Here is a 19,249-nt window from a genome sequence, read left to right on the forward strand (position 1 = left end):
CATCAATTTGGGTTTTCTGATGTTTTCTTGTGATTAGACTAGGGTTAGGGATTTGCAGAAAGAATACCACAGAGGTAAGTGCCCTTATTACGTCATATCAGGGGCACATAACAGTTCATGACATATTCCCAGTGATGGCAACCTTGATCACTTAGTGAAGGTGGTGTCTGTCAGGTTTACCCAGTACACGTCTTTCCTTTTCCATAATTTATTTGTTTAGAAGCCAGTCACTAAATCCTCTTGCTGAACTTTTGACTTCCCACTTAATCCTGGGGCTGTGCTTTCTTGGCAGATTATTAAGTAGTGCTTAAAGAATCTTTGAATTGGCCAGGCTGAGAATTATAAACCTAGGAGCCAGACTGTGTTAGGAGATATGACCATGTATTGCTTCTTGGGAAATTATTATCTGTCGTGCCGTCTTTGTTTTGCACTACGTTTAAACTTGGAACTTGGCTCTTTTTAGTCTCAGAAAGCTTATGGTTAATGCTAGAACACCTGTTTTTTTCTTGATGAACTGGAATCACTTCTGACAAGCCTGGAAAGATGATCAGAAGCCCAGGGTCTTAACAGCATGCAGGAAATCAGTAAAAAGAGGAAGAGCCATAGAGAAGTGTTTGCTGAGAATAGGAAAATTGGAGGTGTTGAAGGATGTGGTTAAAGGAGTGAAGATTTACAAGGATGGACTGAGAGGTGATAGATGACTGGTGGAGGGACACAGAGATGTCAGGTAGGAGGTCAAGGAAGGGATGAGGATGGAATACAGGATGAGAGAGAAGCCAGTGACGTGAATCAACCTTGGGATTGGACTCTGTGCATGATATATTGTAAATATTTGTATTTTGTCTCTGAGATTCACCATCTAGAACATAAGAGTTATACTTCTAGCTCTAGATTTCATTACAGACAGACTTTAAGTGAGCTTAGACTTTAATATATTTAATATATATTTAATATGTAAGGGAAAGAAATTAGTTCAGTTGGTTTATATAACCTTGGCTACTCACTGCTATTTTTTTAATTTATTTTTGGCTGCGTTGGGTCTTTGTTGCTGCATGTGGGCTTCCTCTAGTTGTGGCGAGCGGGGGCTACTCTTCATTGCAGTGCGTGGGCTTCTCATTGCGGTGGCTTCTCTTGTTGCAGAGCACAGGCTCTAGGCACGCGGGCTTCAGCAGTTGTGGCGTGTGGGCTGAGTAGCTGTGGCTCACAGGCTCTAGAGTACAGGCTCAGTAGTTGTGGTGCACAGCCTTAGCTGCTCCCTGACATGTGGGATCTTCCCAGACCAGGGCTCAAATCCGTGTCGCCCGTACAGGCAGGCGGGTTCTTAACCATTGCGCCACCAGGGAAGTCCTACGCACTGCTATTAAGGAGTGAGTGAAGAATAATCAGAGCTCTCAAGACTTTTGGAAGCTTAGCAGGGCAAAGTGAAACAGATTGGTACCTTGTTAAATTAGCTGCAAATTACAGATCTTTTTTTTTCTTAAATATTTATTTATTTATTTTTGGCTGCGTCGGGTCTTAGTTGTGGCACGCGGGATCTTTCATTGCGGCGTGTTGGCTTCTCTCTAGTTGTGGCGCGTTGGCTGTGGAGTTGTGGGGTGCTGGCTTAGTTGCCCCACAGCATGTGGAATCCTAGTTCCCCGACCAGGGATCGAACCCCCGTCCCCTGCATTGGAAGGTGGATTCTTAACCACTGGACCACCAGGGAAGTCCCTACAGATCTTAATATTAACAATTTAGAAATTAAAACTATCATACATATGCTATAGGTTTTTATTTTATGCTATTTTGTTCTAATTATGTGGGGTTTCCGTATCTCATGATGAGCTAACCAAAATAAAATCTCATTAGGGTTTTTGAGTTAGTAATGGCCTTCTTCCTAGGCCTAGGGCTGTATCTGCAAATAGGTAGCTTAGCCAAAGAAACTGACCTTACCTGGCCTTAGAATTCTGTATTTGATTGGCTTATAAACTTAACTGTTCCTGTATTTCATACTATTCTTTTTCTGAAGCTGAGATTCCTAACATAGCAGACTTCAGAGCATATTTTTTTTAAGATTTATTTATTATTTATTTATTTAATTTATTTTTGGCTGCATTGGGTCTCAGTTGCGGCATGCGGGATCTTCGTTGAGGCGTGCGGGCTCTTCGTTGTGGTGCGCGGGCTTCTCTCTAGTTGTGGCGTGTGGGTTTTTGTCTTCTCTAGTTGTGGTGCACGGGTTCCAGAGCGCGTGGGCTCTGTAGTTTGCGGCACGTGGGCTCTAGTTGAGGCGCGTGAGCTCAGTAGTTGTGGCGCATGGGCTTAGTTGCCCCGTGGCATGTGGGATCTTAGTTCCCTGACCAGGGATCGAACCCCCGTCCCCTGGATTGTAAGGTGGATTCTTTGCCGCTGGACCACCAGGGAAGTCCCTCAGAGCACATTTCCTTCCAGAAATATGAGAGATGGAGACTTGAAACTCTTGTAATTGATCTTGGCTCTTACAGAGATAGTTTTAGGGGCAGGATATTTCAGGAGGGGCACAGGTGGGCAGCTTGGAGTTTTTCAGCTTGAAGACCAGCTTACAGTTTTTAGTTTTTAAAATATAGACTGGGGAAGACGTCTGTCCACTTGCTCTTCTTAATAACTGGCCTACTGAAAATGCCTCTGTTAAATAAAATGACTGGAAAACTAATACTTGGTGGCATTAGAACATTCATATGCTTTTTTGGAAAAAAAATATATGTTGTGTATTTTTTTTTAATTTTTAAAAAAAATTTTTAAACATTTTTATTGGAGTATAATTGCTTTACAATGGTGTGTTTCTGCTTTATTGTTGTATATTTTAGAATACCTGTTTTGGCTGATACTGGTGCTTTGGGCATATTCTTTACCTATAGTATTAAGCATCTCAAAATCTCTTACTTAAAACTGGATTTTTATTTGTGAGCTGGGTTACCAGTCTCCTGACCAGATGAAATTTGGAAGTCAGGCGTCTAGAATGGGGTGCTGGTCTGAAAGGAGTCGTTTCTCTGACCATTAGTCATTATTTACCAACTTGCTGGAGGGAAAAGATGACAGTGTCTGCTTTACTAAAAGCACTTTTTTCCCTTTTAACTCTCCTTAAAATTAGCTGGTGTTAGGCAGAACCCTTTGTATCTAAAAGCAGCTCATCTTCAGAAAGATACTTTTATTGTAGAAGCACAGGATGATTGGGTAGTGTTTTATCCCGATGGGAGGGGTTTTCAATCAGGGGAACCGGAGGTTGAGTAGGTTTCACTTGTCATCAAAGCAGCACACATAGCCCTGGAGGTGCATTTGATGTCAGAGTGTACACAACCTGTTACCCGGTCTGAGTACTCCTGAACAATATGAGTCAAGACCCAAACCATAAGTAGAGCGAGAAAATGGGTCTGTGATGGTTGTTAACAGAGACCAGGGCGATTTTGTGATGGGTGCTTTTCTCTGCAGTGGATCTTTCATGCTCTTGTTACCAAAGAGAACTGGTTAACTGGGCATACTCGTAGTAGGGTTTGAATATTTTGGAAAGATCAACCTTAGAGGTGATGTCATATAGCCAGGACATTGGTCCCGTGTGCGCCCTGCCAGGGGACCCAGCGGAGGAGTTAACAGACTATAAATAGACTGCCATCTTGGATGGATTCCTTTGGTAACCAAACCTGAACACAGAGCATCTTTGAGTTAAGGTCATCATGTGACACCCTCGTGGTATCTCCCTCACATCTTTGATTTGAGTGAAAAAAATGTCTTTTCACATCTTGTCAGCTTTGTGGTCACCAGTCTTTCTACACGGGTGATTGACTCCCCACGAGGATTGGATGGAAAATTAGTGAAAAGGGGTTTTACTGCTGTAAATATAGCTCATTGACGTTTTGGTGGACAGCAGGCACAATACAGTCTGTCCCAGGGCTACAGCTGGTTAAATAGGCAAATTTGTATTCATTTCACATCATTCAACCAGAGTAAACTGTTCTCCCTGACGTGGATCTAAGAAAATGTTATAAATAAAGTATCACAAGTCTAAATATATCCACTGGTAAGTCTTGGACGCACTACATAGCTGAGAAGAGGGGAAGTAGAGAAAGCTGAGAAAATAACCAGGCATCAAATAAAAAGGAACTGAATTTTAAATATAAAAACCCTAAAATCTATAAAAGCAAGAGCTTATGTAAATGAGTGCTGTAAATGAGCTATTCATATGATCCCAGATGTTGATTTCCATATTAACTATTATTTATGTCTCTGACACAAATATTACATGTCTGCTATGTGTAAAATGAGTACTTTTCTCTTTTAGTCATAAATTGCCTAAAAATAATTTCCTTTCTCTTCAGAGGCAGATTTTTGGCATTTGGGGCTTTTTTTTATTAAGTAAAAACTGCATTAGGTCATATTCATTTGTTTTTCTTTTGCATGCCCCTCCTCTCCTTTTTCCTATTAAGTTTCCTTTCAGGGAATGTTTATTGCATCATTGTTTGTAATATTGAAAACTGGAAGCAGAGCAAGTGTTCATTGGTAAAAGATTAGTGAATACATGATGGTCTGAGGTAGACATCTCTAAAAAGGAACCAGGGATCCTTGGAGACATGATCAATTCCAGGGAGGGGACAGAAAAACACAACATGAACCTGGAATATCTTGTGGTGCCAGAAAGTAAGGAAGTGCTCAGAAAGTGATGGGGCAAGTCAAAAGGACACAGGAGCCAACTGAGGGAGTTCCCAGTGGCCAAATCCAGGATGCTATGTGTGTATATGATCAGGCCTGAATTTAATAGCAAATGTTAGCAAATTATGTACCTTAAAAAAAAACTTTTTATTGAAATTAATTATTTATTTTTATGAATGGATTATAGTCCCTTTTACAGACTACTGGGAATTACCCATAATTTACAATTGAAGTAAGATCCTTTAATCTCGTATGCACTGGGACCACATTTTCCACAACAAAAATGTGAGTGCAGACATAGGGGGTAGTTTAACAAAATACTTGAAATTAGAATGGTTAGAAAATCTAGGATACATGGTTGATATATACATACATATATATGTGTGTATATGAATATATACGTATGTGTACCCCACCACACACACACACACCACACACACACGTCCATATCCATATCCGGTCTATCTAAACCGGCAGTTCCACATTTGGCCGCCAAGTGGCACTTTGCTGGTGTAAGGAAAACGAACAAGGAAACTGATGAACACCAGGATAAAACGTCAAAGAGGCGCTAGCTCTGTATTCATACGAGCCTTGATCGCCAAACCCCTGGGGTCCATTGAAAGAGTTCCTCTGGCTGAGTGGGTACTATACTCCCATCCTGGGCTTGAGGTACTTGGGATTTAAATTATCCTGAGATTTAGGCTTATTTCAGCGCGGACACAAGCAGGCCAGTCCTGGGCTGGGGCGGGGCGGCGGCGGGGGAGGGGGGTGGGGGGGTGGGGCGCTGCTGGTACCTGAGTGCAGGGCGCCAGATGCAAGCTCTGTTTTGGGCCCCTTACAGGTGGAACTAAGAGAGGCGTGCCTGGTCCATCACCGAATCCAGGCTAGCATAGCGCTCAGGACATAGTGAACGTTTGGAATGAATTGGTAGATGTCTTTGTTCTTTGAAAATAATTTAGAGGAGAAACCACCGTGCTTTAGGAATATCTATCTGTAACACACATTGGAGCATCTTGGGCAGAAGGTAAACAGTGATGAACATCTCCCCTGCTTCTGCTGGCAGTGTTCTCTGACGTCACACCCTGAATGTACCTTTGTGTCTTCTACAGATGCTGTTAGCTCTTACAGACAAAAGGAATTTGTCATGCAGTGCTCCAAGAAAGCTTTCCTCTGAGAAGACCTTAGATACTCCTGTTAAAATTTAAAAGGAGTGTGGCATTAGGTATGCTTTTGTATGTACTGCTGCCTAAGCATAAGGGTGTAATCCAGAGAGTTTCGACCAGCCTCTAGAACCTGAACAGGATTCGGTACCTTTTGCAGTGATCGTTTAATGTTCAGACTCTTTCTACCCTCTACTCAGGTACCTGGAACACTCCTGGGATCAGAACAACACGTAGCCTTGCCCTGCTGTAGCCAAGGCAGCTGCAGGACAAACAGCATGGCTTTTGGGTTCAAATCCTGGTTCTGCTATTCATTAGCCCTGAGACCTTGAATAACTACGTGAATCTTTTGAGTCTCAGTTTCTTTATCTGCAAAATGGGGGTGTTAATACTGATATTCTTCATTTATCCAGTCAGCCAACATATTTCTTGAGGTCCTCCTTCATTTCAGACTCTCCTCCAAGAGCTTACAGTCTGGTGGGCATGGCCGACATGTCTATTAGTGTTTAGAATATTAAGTAAGAATGTATCTAAACCAGAACTCCATGGTAGTGATGATAGCACAGGACATGTGAGCGCATTTGCTGCCACTGGACCGTGTGCTTAAAAATGGTTAAGGTGATACATTTCATGTTATGTATATTTTATAAATTAAATAAAGTAAAATGAAAATAAAGTCTAAAGAACCCAGCATGATGCCAGGCCCATAGTAAGTTCTCAGTAAACGTTTCCCTATGTTCTCTTTTTTCATGGATGGGCGTTGGCAAGCTGTCATTGCAACAGTTACCCAAATTTTACCCCATTAAGAGGGCTTTCTTCTGGCAGCATTTCTGCTTAGATGAATAGAGTGGAGGGACCTGAGCCTTAATTCTCTGTCAACACATTACTGACCCGGCAGGTTTGGGCCACAAGTCCCTGAGCAGACCCGATTTCGTTCTTTGCACACTAGTCTTTATAAGCTTGTATTCATTATGAAAAGTGAAATAGAATTCTGGAAGCTGTTTTTAAGGTCCTTCATGAGGTGGTGAGAGTTTATTTACTCCAGGATGTTGTCTGAGAAACGGGAAGACGTCTCCTAAGCCCATACTGAGCTTGAGGCAAGAAGTGAGGACACGGCTTGCAGAAGACCTGTGGGTCCTCCTCCATCTGTGCGCCTGGCGTCACGTTGTGTGCAAGACAGAAAAGGCCACTTCTTCCCGTTTACTGGCCTAGTTGTGCCAGGGCGCTTGCATCTGAGAAAAATAAATTCTGTCTGATCTTTCTTGTCATCACTCACTCCCTAATGAGATACAACTGGGGCTGAGAAAATTACGGTTCCAAGGTCATAAGAAAGCAAGTAGAAACTGTGGATGTGAACTGAGAAACGGTTATTGATGCTGTTCTGAGCACAGTGGATGACCGGTGAGCGGCTCCGTCCTGACCTTCATCTCCTTCGGTCCCAAGAAGATGTTACTTTGCTTTCATGTCACACGTATCTGTTAGCATAGGAGTGAAATCTCTGGTCTTGAATTGAACTAAGATACTTTTTTTTGCTCTAAATATAATACAGTAATGGTGCGTGTGTTAAAGAGGTACTGTAGGCAAACAAAAAAGTTCATCAGTGCCTTGCTAAGAAAAAAGAATGAACAAAGACATAGGTTAGTGTTTTCAGATCTTTTAATAACTGGTACTTCAATCCCTTCGTCATCTCTAGGTTAAGCAGCTGTATCCAGGAGCATCTTAGAGAAAGATGGAGGTAGCATGTGTTCAAACCTCAACTCTTCTCCCTAAAACTTGTGGGACTTTGGAAGGTGTTACTGAACCTGTTGCTATGTCAACGTCCTTATCTGCAAAAAGGGAACAACCATCTCCCTCATAGGATTGTTCCAAGGATAACTAAGATAATGTATGTAAAGAGCTTAGCATAGTGCCTGGCACCTAGTAAGTGCTCAATAAATGATCATTTTAAAAGCGAAGATCACAAAGAAGCTTAGAGTCACGGTGGGCTAACCTGGCCTAGAGAGGTAGGGGAGGCGACTCTAAGAGCAGAGTATTTTCTTTAGCTTGCCTCTGTTCCTGCTGTTTCCTCTGTCTTCCCTGTCATCTCTGAATTTACAAATTACGTTTATCCTTCAAGATCCCAGATCAAATACCACCTCCTCCATGAAGCCTTCTGGATTACCTCAGCCAGAAGCGATCACTTCCTTTATCGTTGCCCTTTTTGTGGCATTTCTGTTTAGTGTTACAGTTATTTGTGTAACTATATCATCTTCCTTATAATGCTGCTTCCTGAAAGAGCAGTACCTTATCTTTTCCACTTTAAGTCTCTCTTTACACCCAGCACTGAGTGTTGCCGGTAGACTCTGATTGGGTACGTGAACGGCCACTAAGGCAGAAGCTTTGGTAGGTAAGAGCCTACAAACAGGATTAGTTTCTCCTAAACAGATTTTCAATGGTTTTCTTTTGGCGGGGCAGAGAGTAAAGAGCTAAAAATGTAAGTGTGGATTTATTATACTATAAGGATAGTTTATATATATAAACAATTGATCCCACGGATGCCTTTCCCTGAGCAGTGAATAACTTGTGTTCCATTGCCAGTTATCATCAAATGTAATATTCTAAATGGAAGATGAAGAACACTAACTTCCCCCCCTTCCTTTTGTTTTTCTTTATTTTTGCGGGGTTGGGGAGGATATAGAGGGGAAAGGGCAAAGAGTGAAGGGAAAACCTCTATTTTTTTTTGAACTCAGGTAGGAGTTAAGGATAACTCCCAAGTACCCGTGCAAATGAATATGATTAACTTCGCTACTCCAGAAAAAAATTTTAATCCCAAAGTCATTTATTTTGGCTTTAGAATAGACAAGCATTTGTGTTGGGTTTTCCTGCCTAATTACTTTTTGCTTAAGCTTATTTAAAAATTGTTTTAAATTCCTTTAGTGTGACAGCCCAGCAAAGGGGCTGGGGGGGTGTGGAGAAATGGGCCACAGATGGGATCTGAACTAGAATTTCAGCTTTCCTGTATAAAAGCCTCCTGATACGCTGCAAGCAGGAGAGCAAAGTTGGAATCAGCTTTCCGGAGAACAATTTGGCAAAATAGTTTTAAAAGTCTTAAAAATATGCTTACTCTTTGATCCAGTAATTCCACTTCTAGGAATGTCTTAAGGAAATAATCAAAGAGGCACGCAGAAATGTAGGGACAAAGCATTCACCACGACATTTATATCAGGAAAAAAAAAAAAAGTAAAACCAACTGAAAACACTGAATAATGTGGAATTGATTAAAGTAGGCCCCTGTCTCTAATGTGTGTAGTTATATTGTCAAATTATAGGCTTTAAAACATTTGCCACATCTTTCTAAGTGAAAGAGAGACAATAAAATAGTAGGTACAGTTTGAAACAGTGCAGAGAAATGGGGGGGAGGGAGGGAGGGGGGAGGGAGGAGGGAGGGGAGGGAGGGAGGAGGGAGGGGAGGGAGGGAGGAGGGAGGGGAGGGAGGGAGGAGGGAGGGGAGGGAGGGAGGAGGTGGGTGGGTGGATGGCTGCCTATCCAAAAAGACACATTCTGCAAATGTTAACTTTGGTATCACTGAGTGGTGAAATTATGGCTGATTTTGTACTTTTTTGTGTTTTTCGAGTTTTCTGCTTGAACATGTATTGCTTTGTAATCAGAAAAACCAATTATCATATATTTTAAAAGAATATATGTTTAAGGTGAGAATTCCCTGGCGGTCCAGTGGTTAGGACTCCACACTTCCACTGCAGAGGGCCCGGTTTCGATCCTTGGTTGGGGAACTAAGATCCCGCAAGATGCGCTGCATGGCCAAAAAAAAAAAAAAAAAGAATATATGTTTAAGATATCAATGAAAAAGTAAAATGTTGCTACATAATACCCACAAAGCAATAATCTGAATGCACAGCTGATAGCTTGGATTAAATGTATTTTCTTAAGGGTCACATTCATACACATGAAGTATCAGGGATCACAATGTATACACAAAATCAGACGTACCATAGGTTCAATTATGTTTCCCAAGTAAAACAGCAAAAATCTGTGAAGACACAGAGTTTCATGTGGACGTTCTGTTTTCTGAGACCAGCATGAGGGGGTAGACTCTTCAGAGCTAGGAGGACCACGGTTTTGCAAAGCTCCAAACACTAGTAGGTCTTCTGGGAATCATATGTAAAAAATGTTTACTGCCCAAATGACATTATAAGAATAGCGGGAACATTTTAAATCACTCTTAATCTTCTCAAAGCAGTTCCCAATGAAATGTTTTACTGTGTCCCCTTTCTTATCTCCTCATTGTCATCAACTCACAACTCCAAACCCACATGTTTAAACAGGGAGAGTGAAAGCGTAAGGTAAATGATGGACAACCACAAACCTTTGACGACCCCAAAAGAGCTCTTTGGCTCACGTTTTTTTAAAAAACTCTGCTTTATATGATCAGCTGTGGAGGAAATTTGTTCTTCACTGTTTGCAGGCCTCCACTCTGTACACATGATGGGGTTCTCTTGTGTTTGCAGTTCCTAAATTCCTCAGACACCATGTGGCTTCACTGAAGGAAAATCCTTGCAGGTCCGGCTCCCCATTGTGTAAGGTCAGGTGGAAAAGCCTTTTGTGATTAACTCGGCCACCGTGTGTCCCTTGGTATTTGGAACTTCAGTGAGAGTTTTTATTAGGTGTCCGCATTGTGAATGCTGACTCACATAAGCTTCATCTAATGGGAAAAGCAGATAAATGTAGCGCTTTGGACACCAAGTCGGATCCCAGCTCTCCCACTAGCTGTGACCTCGAGCAGGTCCACTTACTATGGTTATCCGTCTTTCTAAACACAGTCTTCTCCCACTTTGTTTCCGACACAGTTTCCTTACGCTGCCCCTCCTCCCCAAGAACCAGTGAAGACTCTGAGAAGCCTCCCCAAGAACCAGTGAAGACTCTGAGAAGCCTGATCAACATCCGAAAGGATACACTAAGACTCGTCAAGTAAGTTCAAGTTCCCAGCCGGCCGGGGCCAGGTTCCAGGGACCCTTCTTCATGAAGGGGCAGCCAACTCCCCAGGGGACTCACAGAGCAGTTTCTGCCAGACCCAGAGCCCAGCCTCTAGGCCTCCGGGCCGTAGGCTGCTTGCATGAGGGGTCTCCGCACCTAGATTGTTCAGAACTTTCTCTGATAGTCAGTGTTTGGGAAGAACTTTCACTCTCCTGGAAGCTGTCATGATTACCCCGATTTGGTGAACCTTCCAGAAAAAGAACAGTTGGAGGAGAAAGTGAATTCTGCAGATACCGCGACAAGCCTGTGTGAAGATGGGATGTTTGAACTTGGTGCAGGAAATCCTTATTTTATTGCCTATATTTCCTTTTTAATTTATTCTTAATCTCATGCGCCCTTCCTCTGGTGCACTGGGTTTGTTGTTTAATCACCACTGTCAGTACTAATTATCATCAACATCTGCCTTCTTTGTGCTGTCCCTGAGACAGCACGATTTTTTTTTTTTTTTTTTTGGCTGCATGGCGAGGCTTGTGGGATCTTAGTTCCCTGACTGGGGATTGAACCCGGGCCCCCTGCAGTGGAAGCACGGAGTTCTAACCCTGGACCACCAGGGAAGTCCCAGAGATAATGTGATTTTTAAACAGATGCTGCTCTCCAGATAGCAAGTCTGTCTACTAAGACTCACTGGTTCCCTGGGGAGACAGATTTGGTTAGGGCAAACCAGAGGTCCCACATTTTTCTCAATTGACAAAGGAAGATGACTCGGAGACCATTTTATGCTTGTATAGATCAGGGAGTTTATTTCTCTCTGATCATCTTTTTAAAATATAACCACTTTGGGGACTTCCCTGGCGGTCCAGTGTTTAAGACTTCACCTTCCAATGCAGGGCGTGTGGGTTCGATCCCTGCTCAGGGAGCTAAGATCCCACATGCCTCGAGGCCAAAAAACCAAAACATAAAACAGAAGCAATATGGTAACAAATTCAATAAAGACTTTAAAAATGGTCCACATCAAAAAAAAAATCTTAAAAAATAAATTTTTAGGAATAAAATATAACCACTTCATTGAGATATAGTTCATATACCATACAGTTCATTCATTTAAAGTGTACAATTCAGTGATTTTTTTTTTTTTTAAGTATTTATTTTTTTATTTGGTTGTACCGGGTCTTAGTTGCGGCAGGCAGGCTCCTTAGTTGTGGCATGCAAACTCTTAATTACGGCATGTGAACTCTTAGTTGCGGCATGCATGTGGAATCTAGTTTCCTGAGCGGGGATCAAACCCGGGTCCCCTGCATTGGGATCGTGGAGTCTTACACGCTGCGCCACCAGGGAAGTCCCCCGATTCAGTGATTTTTAGTTATTCACAGAGTTGTGCAACCATCACTACTATCTAATTTTAGAACATTTTCATCACCCGGAAAAGAAACCCGATACTCATTATTACCCGATACTCATTATTAATCATCCCCCATTTCCCCCCGAAACCCCTCTTCCCGGCCTAAGCAGTCACTAATCTGTTTTCTGTCTCAGTTTTTTAATATTTTATTTGTCCCTGAGGTTTCCAACTGCCTCAGGGGTCAACCCTGGGGACGGCGCAGCCAAGGGGAAACTCTTTTGCTGCAGAAGAGTCTGCAGCCGGGCGTCCCCCCTCCACCGGGGAGTTCCTGCCGCAGCAGGATAGATGGAGGCTACTGAGGCCTCGGGAGCCTGCCAGCTGTCAGCTGCTTCGGCCACTTGTTTCTCTCATCACATATGGTCTGCTCGCCTATTTGATGGAGACGGATTCAGGGGTCTGAGCCCCCTTGAGGTCCTGGCCTCGGACGTGGCAGCCTGGCTGCAGCTCTAGAATAAAATGAGGCAACTGCTCTGAGCTTCTGGTTCTCACCTGTAAAATAGTGAACCAACCTTACCTTTCATGGCTGTTGTCAAAATTAAAGGGGATAATGAAAGGGAAAGCACCTGGTGATCAATAAATGTTAAGATGAAGGGTGAGTTTTGATTTTGTTTTTTCTGAAATGGGACTAAAGTAAATTCTGATTCTCAGATTTCCAGGTAAAGATGGAGGATTGAACATGCCTCTCCAAACCCCACTAAACAATAATGAGTATTTTTAAACAGCACAAATCCACAAAAATTGGGAGAGTGGGAAAGGAGCAACGGCAACAAAATTTTAGAGGCTGGGGCTTCCCTGGTGGCGCAATGGTTAAGAATCTGCCTGCCAATGCAGGAGACACGGGTTCGAGCCCTGGTCCGGGAGGATCCCACATGCCGCGGAACAGCTAAGCCTGTGCGCCACAACTACTGAGCCTGCGCTCTAGAGCCTTCGAGCCACAGCTACTGAAGTCTGCGTGCCTAGAGCCCATGCTCCGCAACAAGAGAAGCCACCTCAATGAGAAGCCCACACCCCGCGACGAAGAGTAGCCCCCACTCGCCGCAACTAGAGAAAGCCCGCACGCAGCAACGAAGACCCAACGCAGCCAAAAATAAATTAATTAATTAATTTTAAAAAATTTTAGAGGCTGGAAACAGGTGGTGAATGTTAAATGACTTACTAAACCTGAGAAATCAGGATCCTGAGCAAACAGAAGGAAAAGCTGAGAATCACCAGTTTGTACTATGGTTTCCCCCAGAAGGCTCAGGAATTGGCAGTTCCAGGTACCTCTGGACATCTTGGGGGTGGGGGGGCTAAAAGGAGGGGGGTTAGTGGAAAGTCTGCTTGAGAGGTATTCAGATCCTCCCTCCCTTAGACTACACAGCCAGAACTGCCCTCCCACACCCTGGCAAAAGGCTAGCAGAGGATGCTCACTGGAAAAGTTCAAACAAAGAATCTCTGGACTTGGGGGACCGAGGCACAGCTAAGGGCTGGACTCAGTACTGAAATCAGGGGGTTAAGTGAATTCAGAAACGTTGGATGCTGAGCCCTCCAGCCTGCCCCCCAACCCCAACTCTAAGCCCAGAATGCCAGCAGCCCGGCCATTGTTAGAAGAGAGGAAAACTGTTCTTTGGACAATCAGACCCCCCCCCAGGTGGGAAGACCAAAGAGACTGGCTTTGGAGGTTCCTCGCCAGACCCAGATGAGTCCCCAGGGAAGCCTAGCGTCCCCAAGCCCCACCATGCACTCAGTTCCAATCAGGATTATTTTTTTGGGCCGCGTGCCATGCAGGATCTTAGTTCCTTGACCAGGGATCGAACCCATGCACCCTGTAGTGGAAGCGTGGAGTCCTAACCGCTGGACCACCAGGGAAGTCCCCATGGACCACAATTAGGGGGTTTAAATGTTTTAGTATGAGCAGACAACAAAAGATTCTCAGATGTATAAGGAACGCCTATCATATGAAAGACAATTGTAAAACAAGCCAACGGGGGAAAAAAGTGGAAATAAAAACTATGCAGGAAAAAAAAAAAAAACTATGCAGGAAGAGGAAACCTTGATTTGTAGCCTCAGAGACATAGAGAAGATACTGCCTTATTTCACAGACACAGTGACACAAAGCATTTAGCAAACAAACAAGGTTCTCAGAGCTTAAAAACATAGAAATGAAAAAATCAATAGAATGTCGGAAGAAAAGTTGAAATGTTCTAGGAAGTGGAGCATAAAGGCAAAGATATGGAAAACAGAAGAGGAAAGATACGAAGAATATAAGGTCCGTTTAGAGGGTCCAACAGCCAACTAATGGCTCTAGAAAGAGAGAATGGAGACTATAGAAGGAAGGAATCACCGATGACGTACATAATTTAAGAGTTTCTACAAAGGTCCACCGAGTGCCCAGCCCAATCGATGATGAAAGCGACCCTGGGAGCTAAAAGATAATGCAGCAATGCTCTGAAATGACTTTTTTAAAGTATTTATAATCCAGAATTCTTTACTCAGCCAGACTTTTTTTTTTTTTCCTTTGGCCTCGTGGCTTGCAGGATCTTAGTTCCCCAACCAGGGATTGAACCCTCATCCTCAGCAGTGAAAGCACGGAGTCCTAACCACTGGACCACCAGGGAATTCCCTCAGCCAGACTTTCAATGAAGTGTGATTGTATAATAAAATCTCTCGAAAAGTTTATCCCTCCAACACACCCCTTTTCAGGAAGCTACTGGAAGTTGTGCTCCAGCAAAATGAAAGCGTAACCCAAGAAAGAGGAAGCCAGGAGGTGCAGGAAGCATGCGATTCTCCAGGAGAGAGGCAAAAGGGACACACAGGGAGATGGGACAGGGAGATTCCAGGGTGGCGGCCATGTGCAGGTACGGAGGGATCAGGGTCCAGATGGAGCAGGTCAGAAGGCTCCATAAGCGTCCTGCTCAAAAAGACAAGGTGCATAGAATACCTGGTACGTCTGAACGTTGAGATGAAGACAGCCAAAGAGTTTGAATCTGAATTAGTGACTAGTGCATAAAAGACTAAGCAACTGAAAAAAAAGCAAAATGAGCACAAGCTCTAAGAAAAACTTATTCAGGAAAGGAAAAATAATTAGAGATTACTCTGTGGCTGAGCTGTGAATAATGTTGATGGATTCACAGTCGTATAGACGAAGATGTACTGAGCTAACAAAATCATGGTGTATCACATGGTGGAAGGGGTGTCCCTATATGGAGCAGAGTGAGGAAAGAGAAAGTCTCATTTCCATAGTAGGAAGTCAATAGATAATGCCTAAAACTGAAAAATTAACATGCAGATAAATGCCAAAATGGTCAGCTACAGAGGTAAAGGCGGTTTTCTCTAAAAAAGAGGAAAAGGGACAGAAAGAGACCTGCTGGGTTTTTGTCACAAGCCTTGTGGAAACTATTTAAACTATGTGATTAGTAACTTTGATTAAAATTAAAAACTTTTTTTTTAAAAGCCTGGCAAATGCACAAGGATGTTAACTGTGGCACTGTGAAATATCAGAATCGCCTAAATGCCCCCTGATAGTGGTAACAAAGCGCTCTGCCATCATTCAAAATGAGGATGGAAAGTGTATGATCACGGAGGGAAGCCCACAATATGTTCAATTAAAAAAAGAAAACAGGGGACTTCCCTGATGGCGCAGTGGATAAGACTCCTTGCTCCCAATGCAGGGGGCCTGGGTTCAGTCCCTGGCCAGGGAACTAGATCCCACATGCATGCCACAACTAAGGAGCCCTCGAGCCGCAACTAAGACCTGGTGCAACCAAATAAATAAATATTACAAAAAAAAAAAAAAGAAAAGAAGGGAATTCCCTGGCGGTCCAGTGGTTAGGACTCTGCACTTCCACTGCAGGGGGCATGGTCCCATCCCTGGTCAGGGAACTAAGATCCCACAAAAAAAAGAAAAGAAAAAAGATTACTTTTAAAATATTAATTTGCTACCCCCAAATGCTGAGTCTTTGTGGTTTTCTAGATGTGCCGAGGAAGTGAAGACCCCGGGGGAAGAGGCCGGCAGAGCGAAAGTCCAGTACAACGTGGAGTTCACCTTTGACACGGATGCTCGGGTGGCCATCACCATCTATTATCAGGCCACCGAAGAGTTCCAGAATGGGATTGCCAGGTAAGAACAAAGGACCAGGGGAGCCACGTCCTTCCTAGACAGGTTAGGGTCTGTGCCTGACGTGCTCACCTGTCGAGGAAAACATTCTTTTTCTACACCCAGGTGAGAGCTGGTTCCTGAATTCGGATTTTCTTCTACACAGCCTTACTTTTTCACCTTTCCCCTTCAAACTATGTCATCTTGGTACAGTGACAGATAGCAGCATAATCCTTCAGGTCATCGTGATGCTGTTAAAAATCTATTAAGCTACCTTTCTGTGGATATGTGGGTTGAATAGATAACTTTAATAGCATTACCAAGCAAGGGCAAAGGAAAGAGATTATAAAGAAGATCTTTTCTTCTCTTTTCTCTTCCACTCTATACTGAGAACCTGTTGATAACTGAGAACAGGCATGCGACAGAGGAAACCGTCAGGTAGTAACTTCTGCTTTGCTTCCCACTTTGATCAACAGCTACATCCCCAAAGACAACAGCCTGCAGTCAGAGACGGTGCACTACAAGCGTGGGGTGTGCCAGCAGTTCTGCCTGCCCTCCCACACCGTGGACCCCTCCGAGTGGGCTGAAGAGGAGGTGAGCTGCCGGCTGGCAGAGGGGACCGGCCGCTGGGAGAAAGTGCAGGGCAGATTCTGCCCACAGACCCACAGGGCGTGGGAGCTACTCAGGACCCTGGCCAGCAGCAAAGGATAGGCCCGGGTACTCGGGTACTCGAAGGCCATGCTCCCCTTCAGCCTTGTAACGTCTTCATGCCCTGGGAAGGATACATCTAATTTTTCTATCCCAAAGTAGCCCATTAACCCAGGATATTTTGAGAAAGCCGTGCCCAAAGGAAAGGCCTGCAGGTTAGAAGCCTTTACATCTATGAGATTTTTTACAAAGAGACTGGTGGCCTTCAATGCTACGGACTTAGGTCGTTACCAGGTTGATGGATGAGGAGCAGAGATGAGGTCCAGGCTTCCTGACGGGACCTCCCTTTCTGACGGATTACTGTGCCCTTTAAATGTGTTAAGTCCCTTTTTTTGTTTTTTCCTTTTCTTTCAGCTTGGCTTTGACCTGGACAGAGAGGTTTACCCGTTAGTGGTCCATGCTGTGGTGGATGAAGGAGACGGTACGGGTGCTTCCTGTCTTCTTTGGCTGCACACGCGCCCGTATGTAGCATGCAGGCCTGGCAGCGGCTGCGGCCTCAGAACCACACGCCTCCCCCATGGGTATCAGGCAGTTCCCACATCCCCACGCACTCCTGCTCCCACGCTCCTCGGGCAACGAGAGTCCTATTCGGTGACGTAACCTGCCCCTTCCCGTGACAGCCAGAGGGTTCGTTTTGCCGGACTGTGGGACCCGGGGAAGGTGAGTGGAATCGAGGCGTGTTGTTGGCTTTCTTCTTCTTCATCCATGTGCCTTTATTTGTTTCAGAGTATTTTGGCCATTGCCACGTCCTGCTGGGCACTTTTGAAAAGGTCAGTGGGTAATGTTATAGGGCCTCACTTTGGTACATGTTGCTCTGTCTTTCCTGTGAGGACACGTGGAGCCCTGTTCACTGGCTGCCTGGGCTCGGCAGCGTGGGTCCGGCTCGGAGGCTGCGCGGGGAGCTGGGGGAAGCACCACACCGGGGGCTACGCCACCAACTTGCTGCATGACCTTCAACTCCTTAGGCCTCGTTTCCTCTTCTTTTTTTTTTTTTTTTTTTTTTTTAATATTTATTTATTTATTTATTTATTGGCTGCGTCGGGTCTTATTTATGGCACTCAGGATCTTCGCTGCGGTGCCAGGGCTTCTCTCTAGTTGTAGTGCATGGGCTCAGTAGTTGCGGCGCTCGGGCTTAGTTGCCCCACGGCATGTGGGATCTTAGTTCCCTGACCGATTCTTAACCACTGGACCACCAGGGAAGTCCATCATTCCCTCTTCTTAAAGCAGAAGGGCTAGACTATGTGCTTGAAGACCCTTCCCGTATGAGGAGTCTGTCATTCCACACTGGCAGGGTGTGGGGGGCTGGGGGGGCCTCCAGGAGGTGTGTAATTGAGAGAAGTAACAAAAGAACAGCTGATCCTCGTTGCCCTCCTTCATAACTGTCGTATTTTCGCTCCAGCACACAGATGGGACTTTCTGTGTCAAGCCCCTCAAACAGAAACAAGTAGTAAGTATTCGAGGGCCAGGGACTGTTGGTGTAACCCCTTCTCTCCCTCCACTCTTTTGCTAGAGCACTCTTCTTTCCCTTCCACCACCACCCCCCTTTTTTTAAATCAAAGAAGAAAAGCAAACAGGGAATGCTTTTCTGTGTTGGAAACTACTTGGGTGGCCTGAAAGGAATACTGATTTTTGGTGTCTCTGTTGTTCCAGAATTGTTGGTGGTGAGGCAGCCATTATCTGAGCAGAGGACTTTAGAAAATGAAAGGACAAGATTTATCTCCTGAGTTTAGGTTTAGGGAGAATGTTTTTATTTAAAATGCCAGGGTGAGAAACATTTCCAGCTAAAGGATAAAAGTATTGGGGTCCAGTTCAAGGCCAATTGGAGCTCTTGGCTTAATTTATCCCAACATTCCTTTTCTCACATTCCAAGTTTGCTGGCCATCTGCCCCCTTCCAGAATGATCAGCAAGTTATGCATATGTCTGCTGGAAGTCCTAACCCCCGCTGTGTGCCAGCACTTTCCTTCCACTCTTACAGAGGCAGGAGGAGGGTCATGGAAGACAAGGAGGGGAGAGGTGTCAGTGGCATTGCCAAGGGAAGGTGGGTCATCACACGGAGGGTGTGGAGCAGTCGGGTGGGGGGCAGGGTAGGCCTCGGGTTGAGATGCAAAGAAAGGCCCGCCCCACAGATGGGTGACAGATACCTGAGATTCTGCATCATTTATTCTTTCAGGTATTAAGTGCTCTCCACCCTTAATGAGGTCAATAGTAGTCAGTAATACTTTAGTATAAATTTGTTGATAATGTCCTTTCCAATATAATCACTGCGTTAAAGCAAG

The 19,249-nt window shown here is 44.3% G+C and overlaps 1 protein-coding gene across 2 annotated transcripts in view; it reads left to right on the forward strand.

The window, feature by feature from the left end:
* RNF157 (ring finger protein 157) overlaps positions 1 to 19,249 on the forward strand; it is a 79,497-nt gene that overhangs the window by 41,165 nt on the left and 19,083 nt on the right. For both annotated transcript variants that reach the window (XM_061174812.1, XM_061174813.1), the window contains exons 3-9: positions 10,664 to 10,682; positions 10,715 to 10,784; positions 16,142 to 16,288; positions 16,741 to 16,858; positions 17,327 to 17,393; positions 17,699 to 17,742; positions 18,372 to 18,419. In XM_061174812.1, the coding sequence (XP_061030795.1) occupies positions 10,664 to 10,682; positions 10,715 to 10,784; positions 16,142 to 16,288; positions 16,741 to 16,858; positions 17,327 to 17,393; positions 17,699 to 17,742; positions 18,372 to 18,419 (513 nt within the window). The remainder of the gene's footprint in view (positions 1 to 10,663; positions 10,683 to 10,714; positions 10,785 to 16,141; positions 16,289 to 16,740; positions 16,859 to 17,326; positions 17,394 to 17,698; positions 17,743 to 18,371; positions 18,420 to 19,249) is intronic.

The sequence above is a fragment of the Eubalaena glacialis genome, chromosome 19, assembly GCF_028564815.1.
Source record: "Eubalaena glacialis isolate mEubGla1 chromosome 19, mEubGla1.1.hap2.+ XY, whole genome shotgun sequence".
Classification (NCBI taxonomy): Eukaryota; Metazoa; Chordata; class Mammalia; order Artiodactyla; family Balaenidae; genus Eubalaena; species Eubalaena glacialis.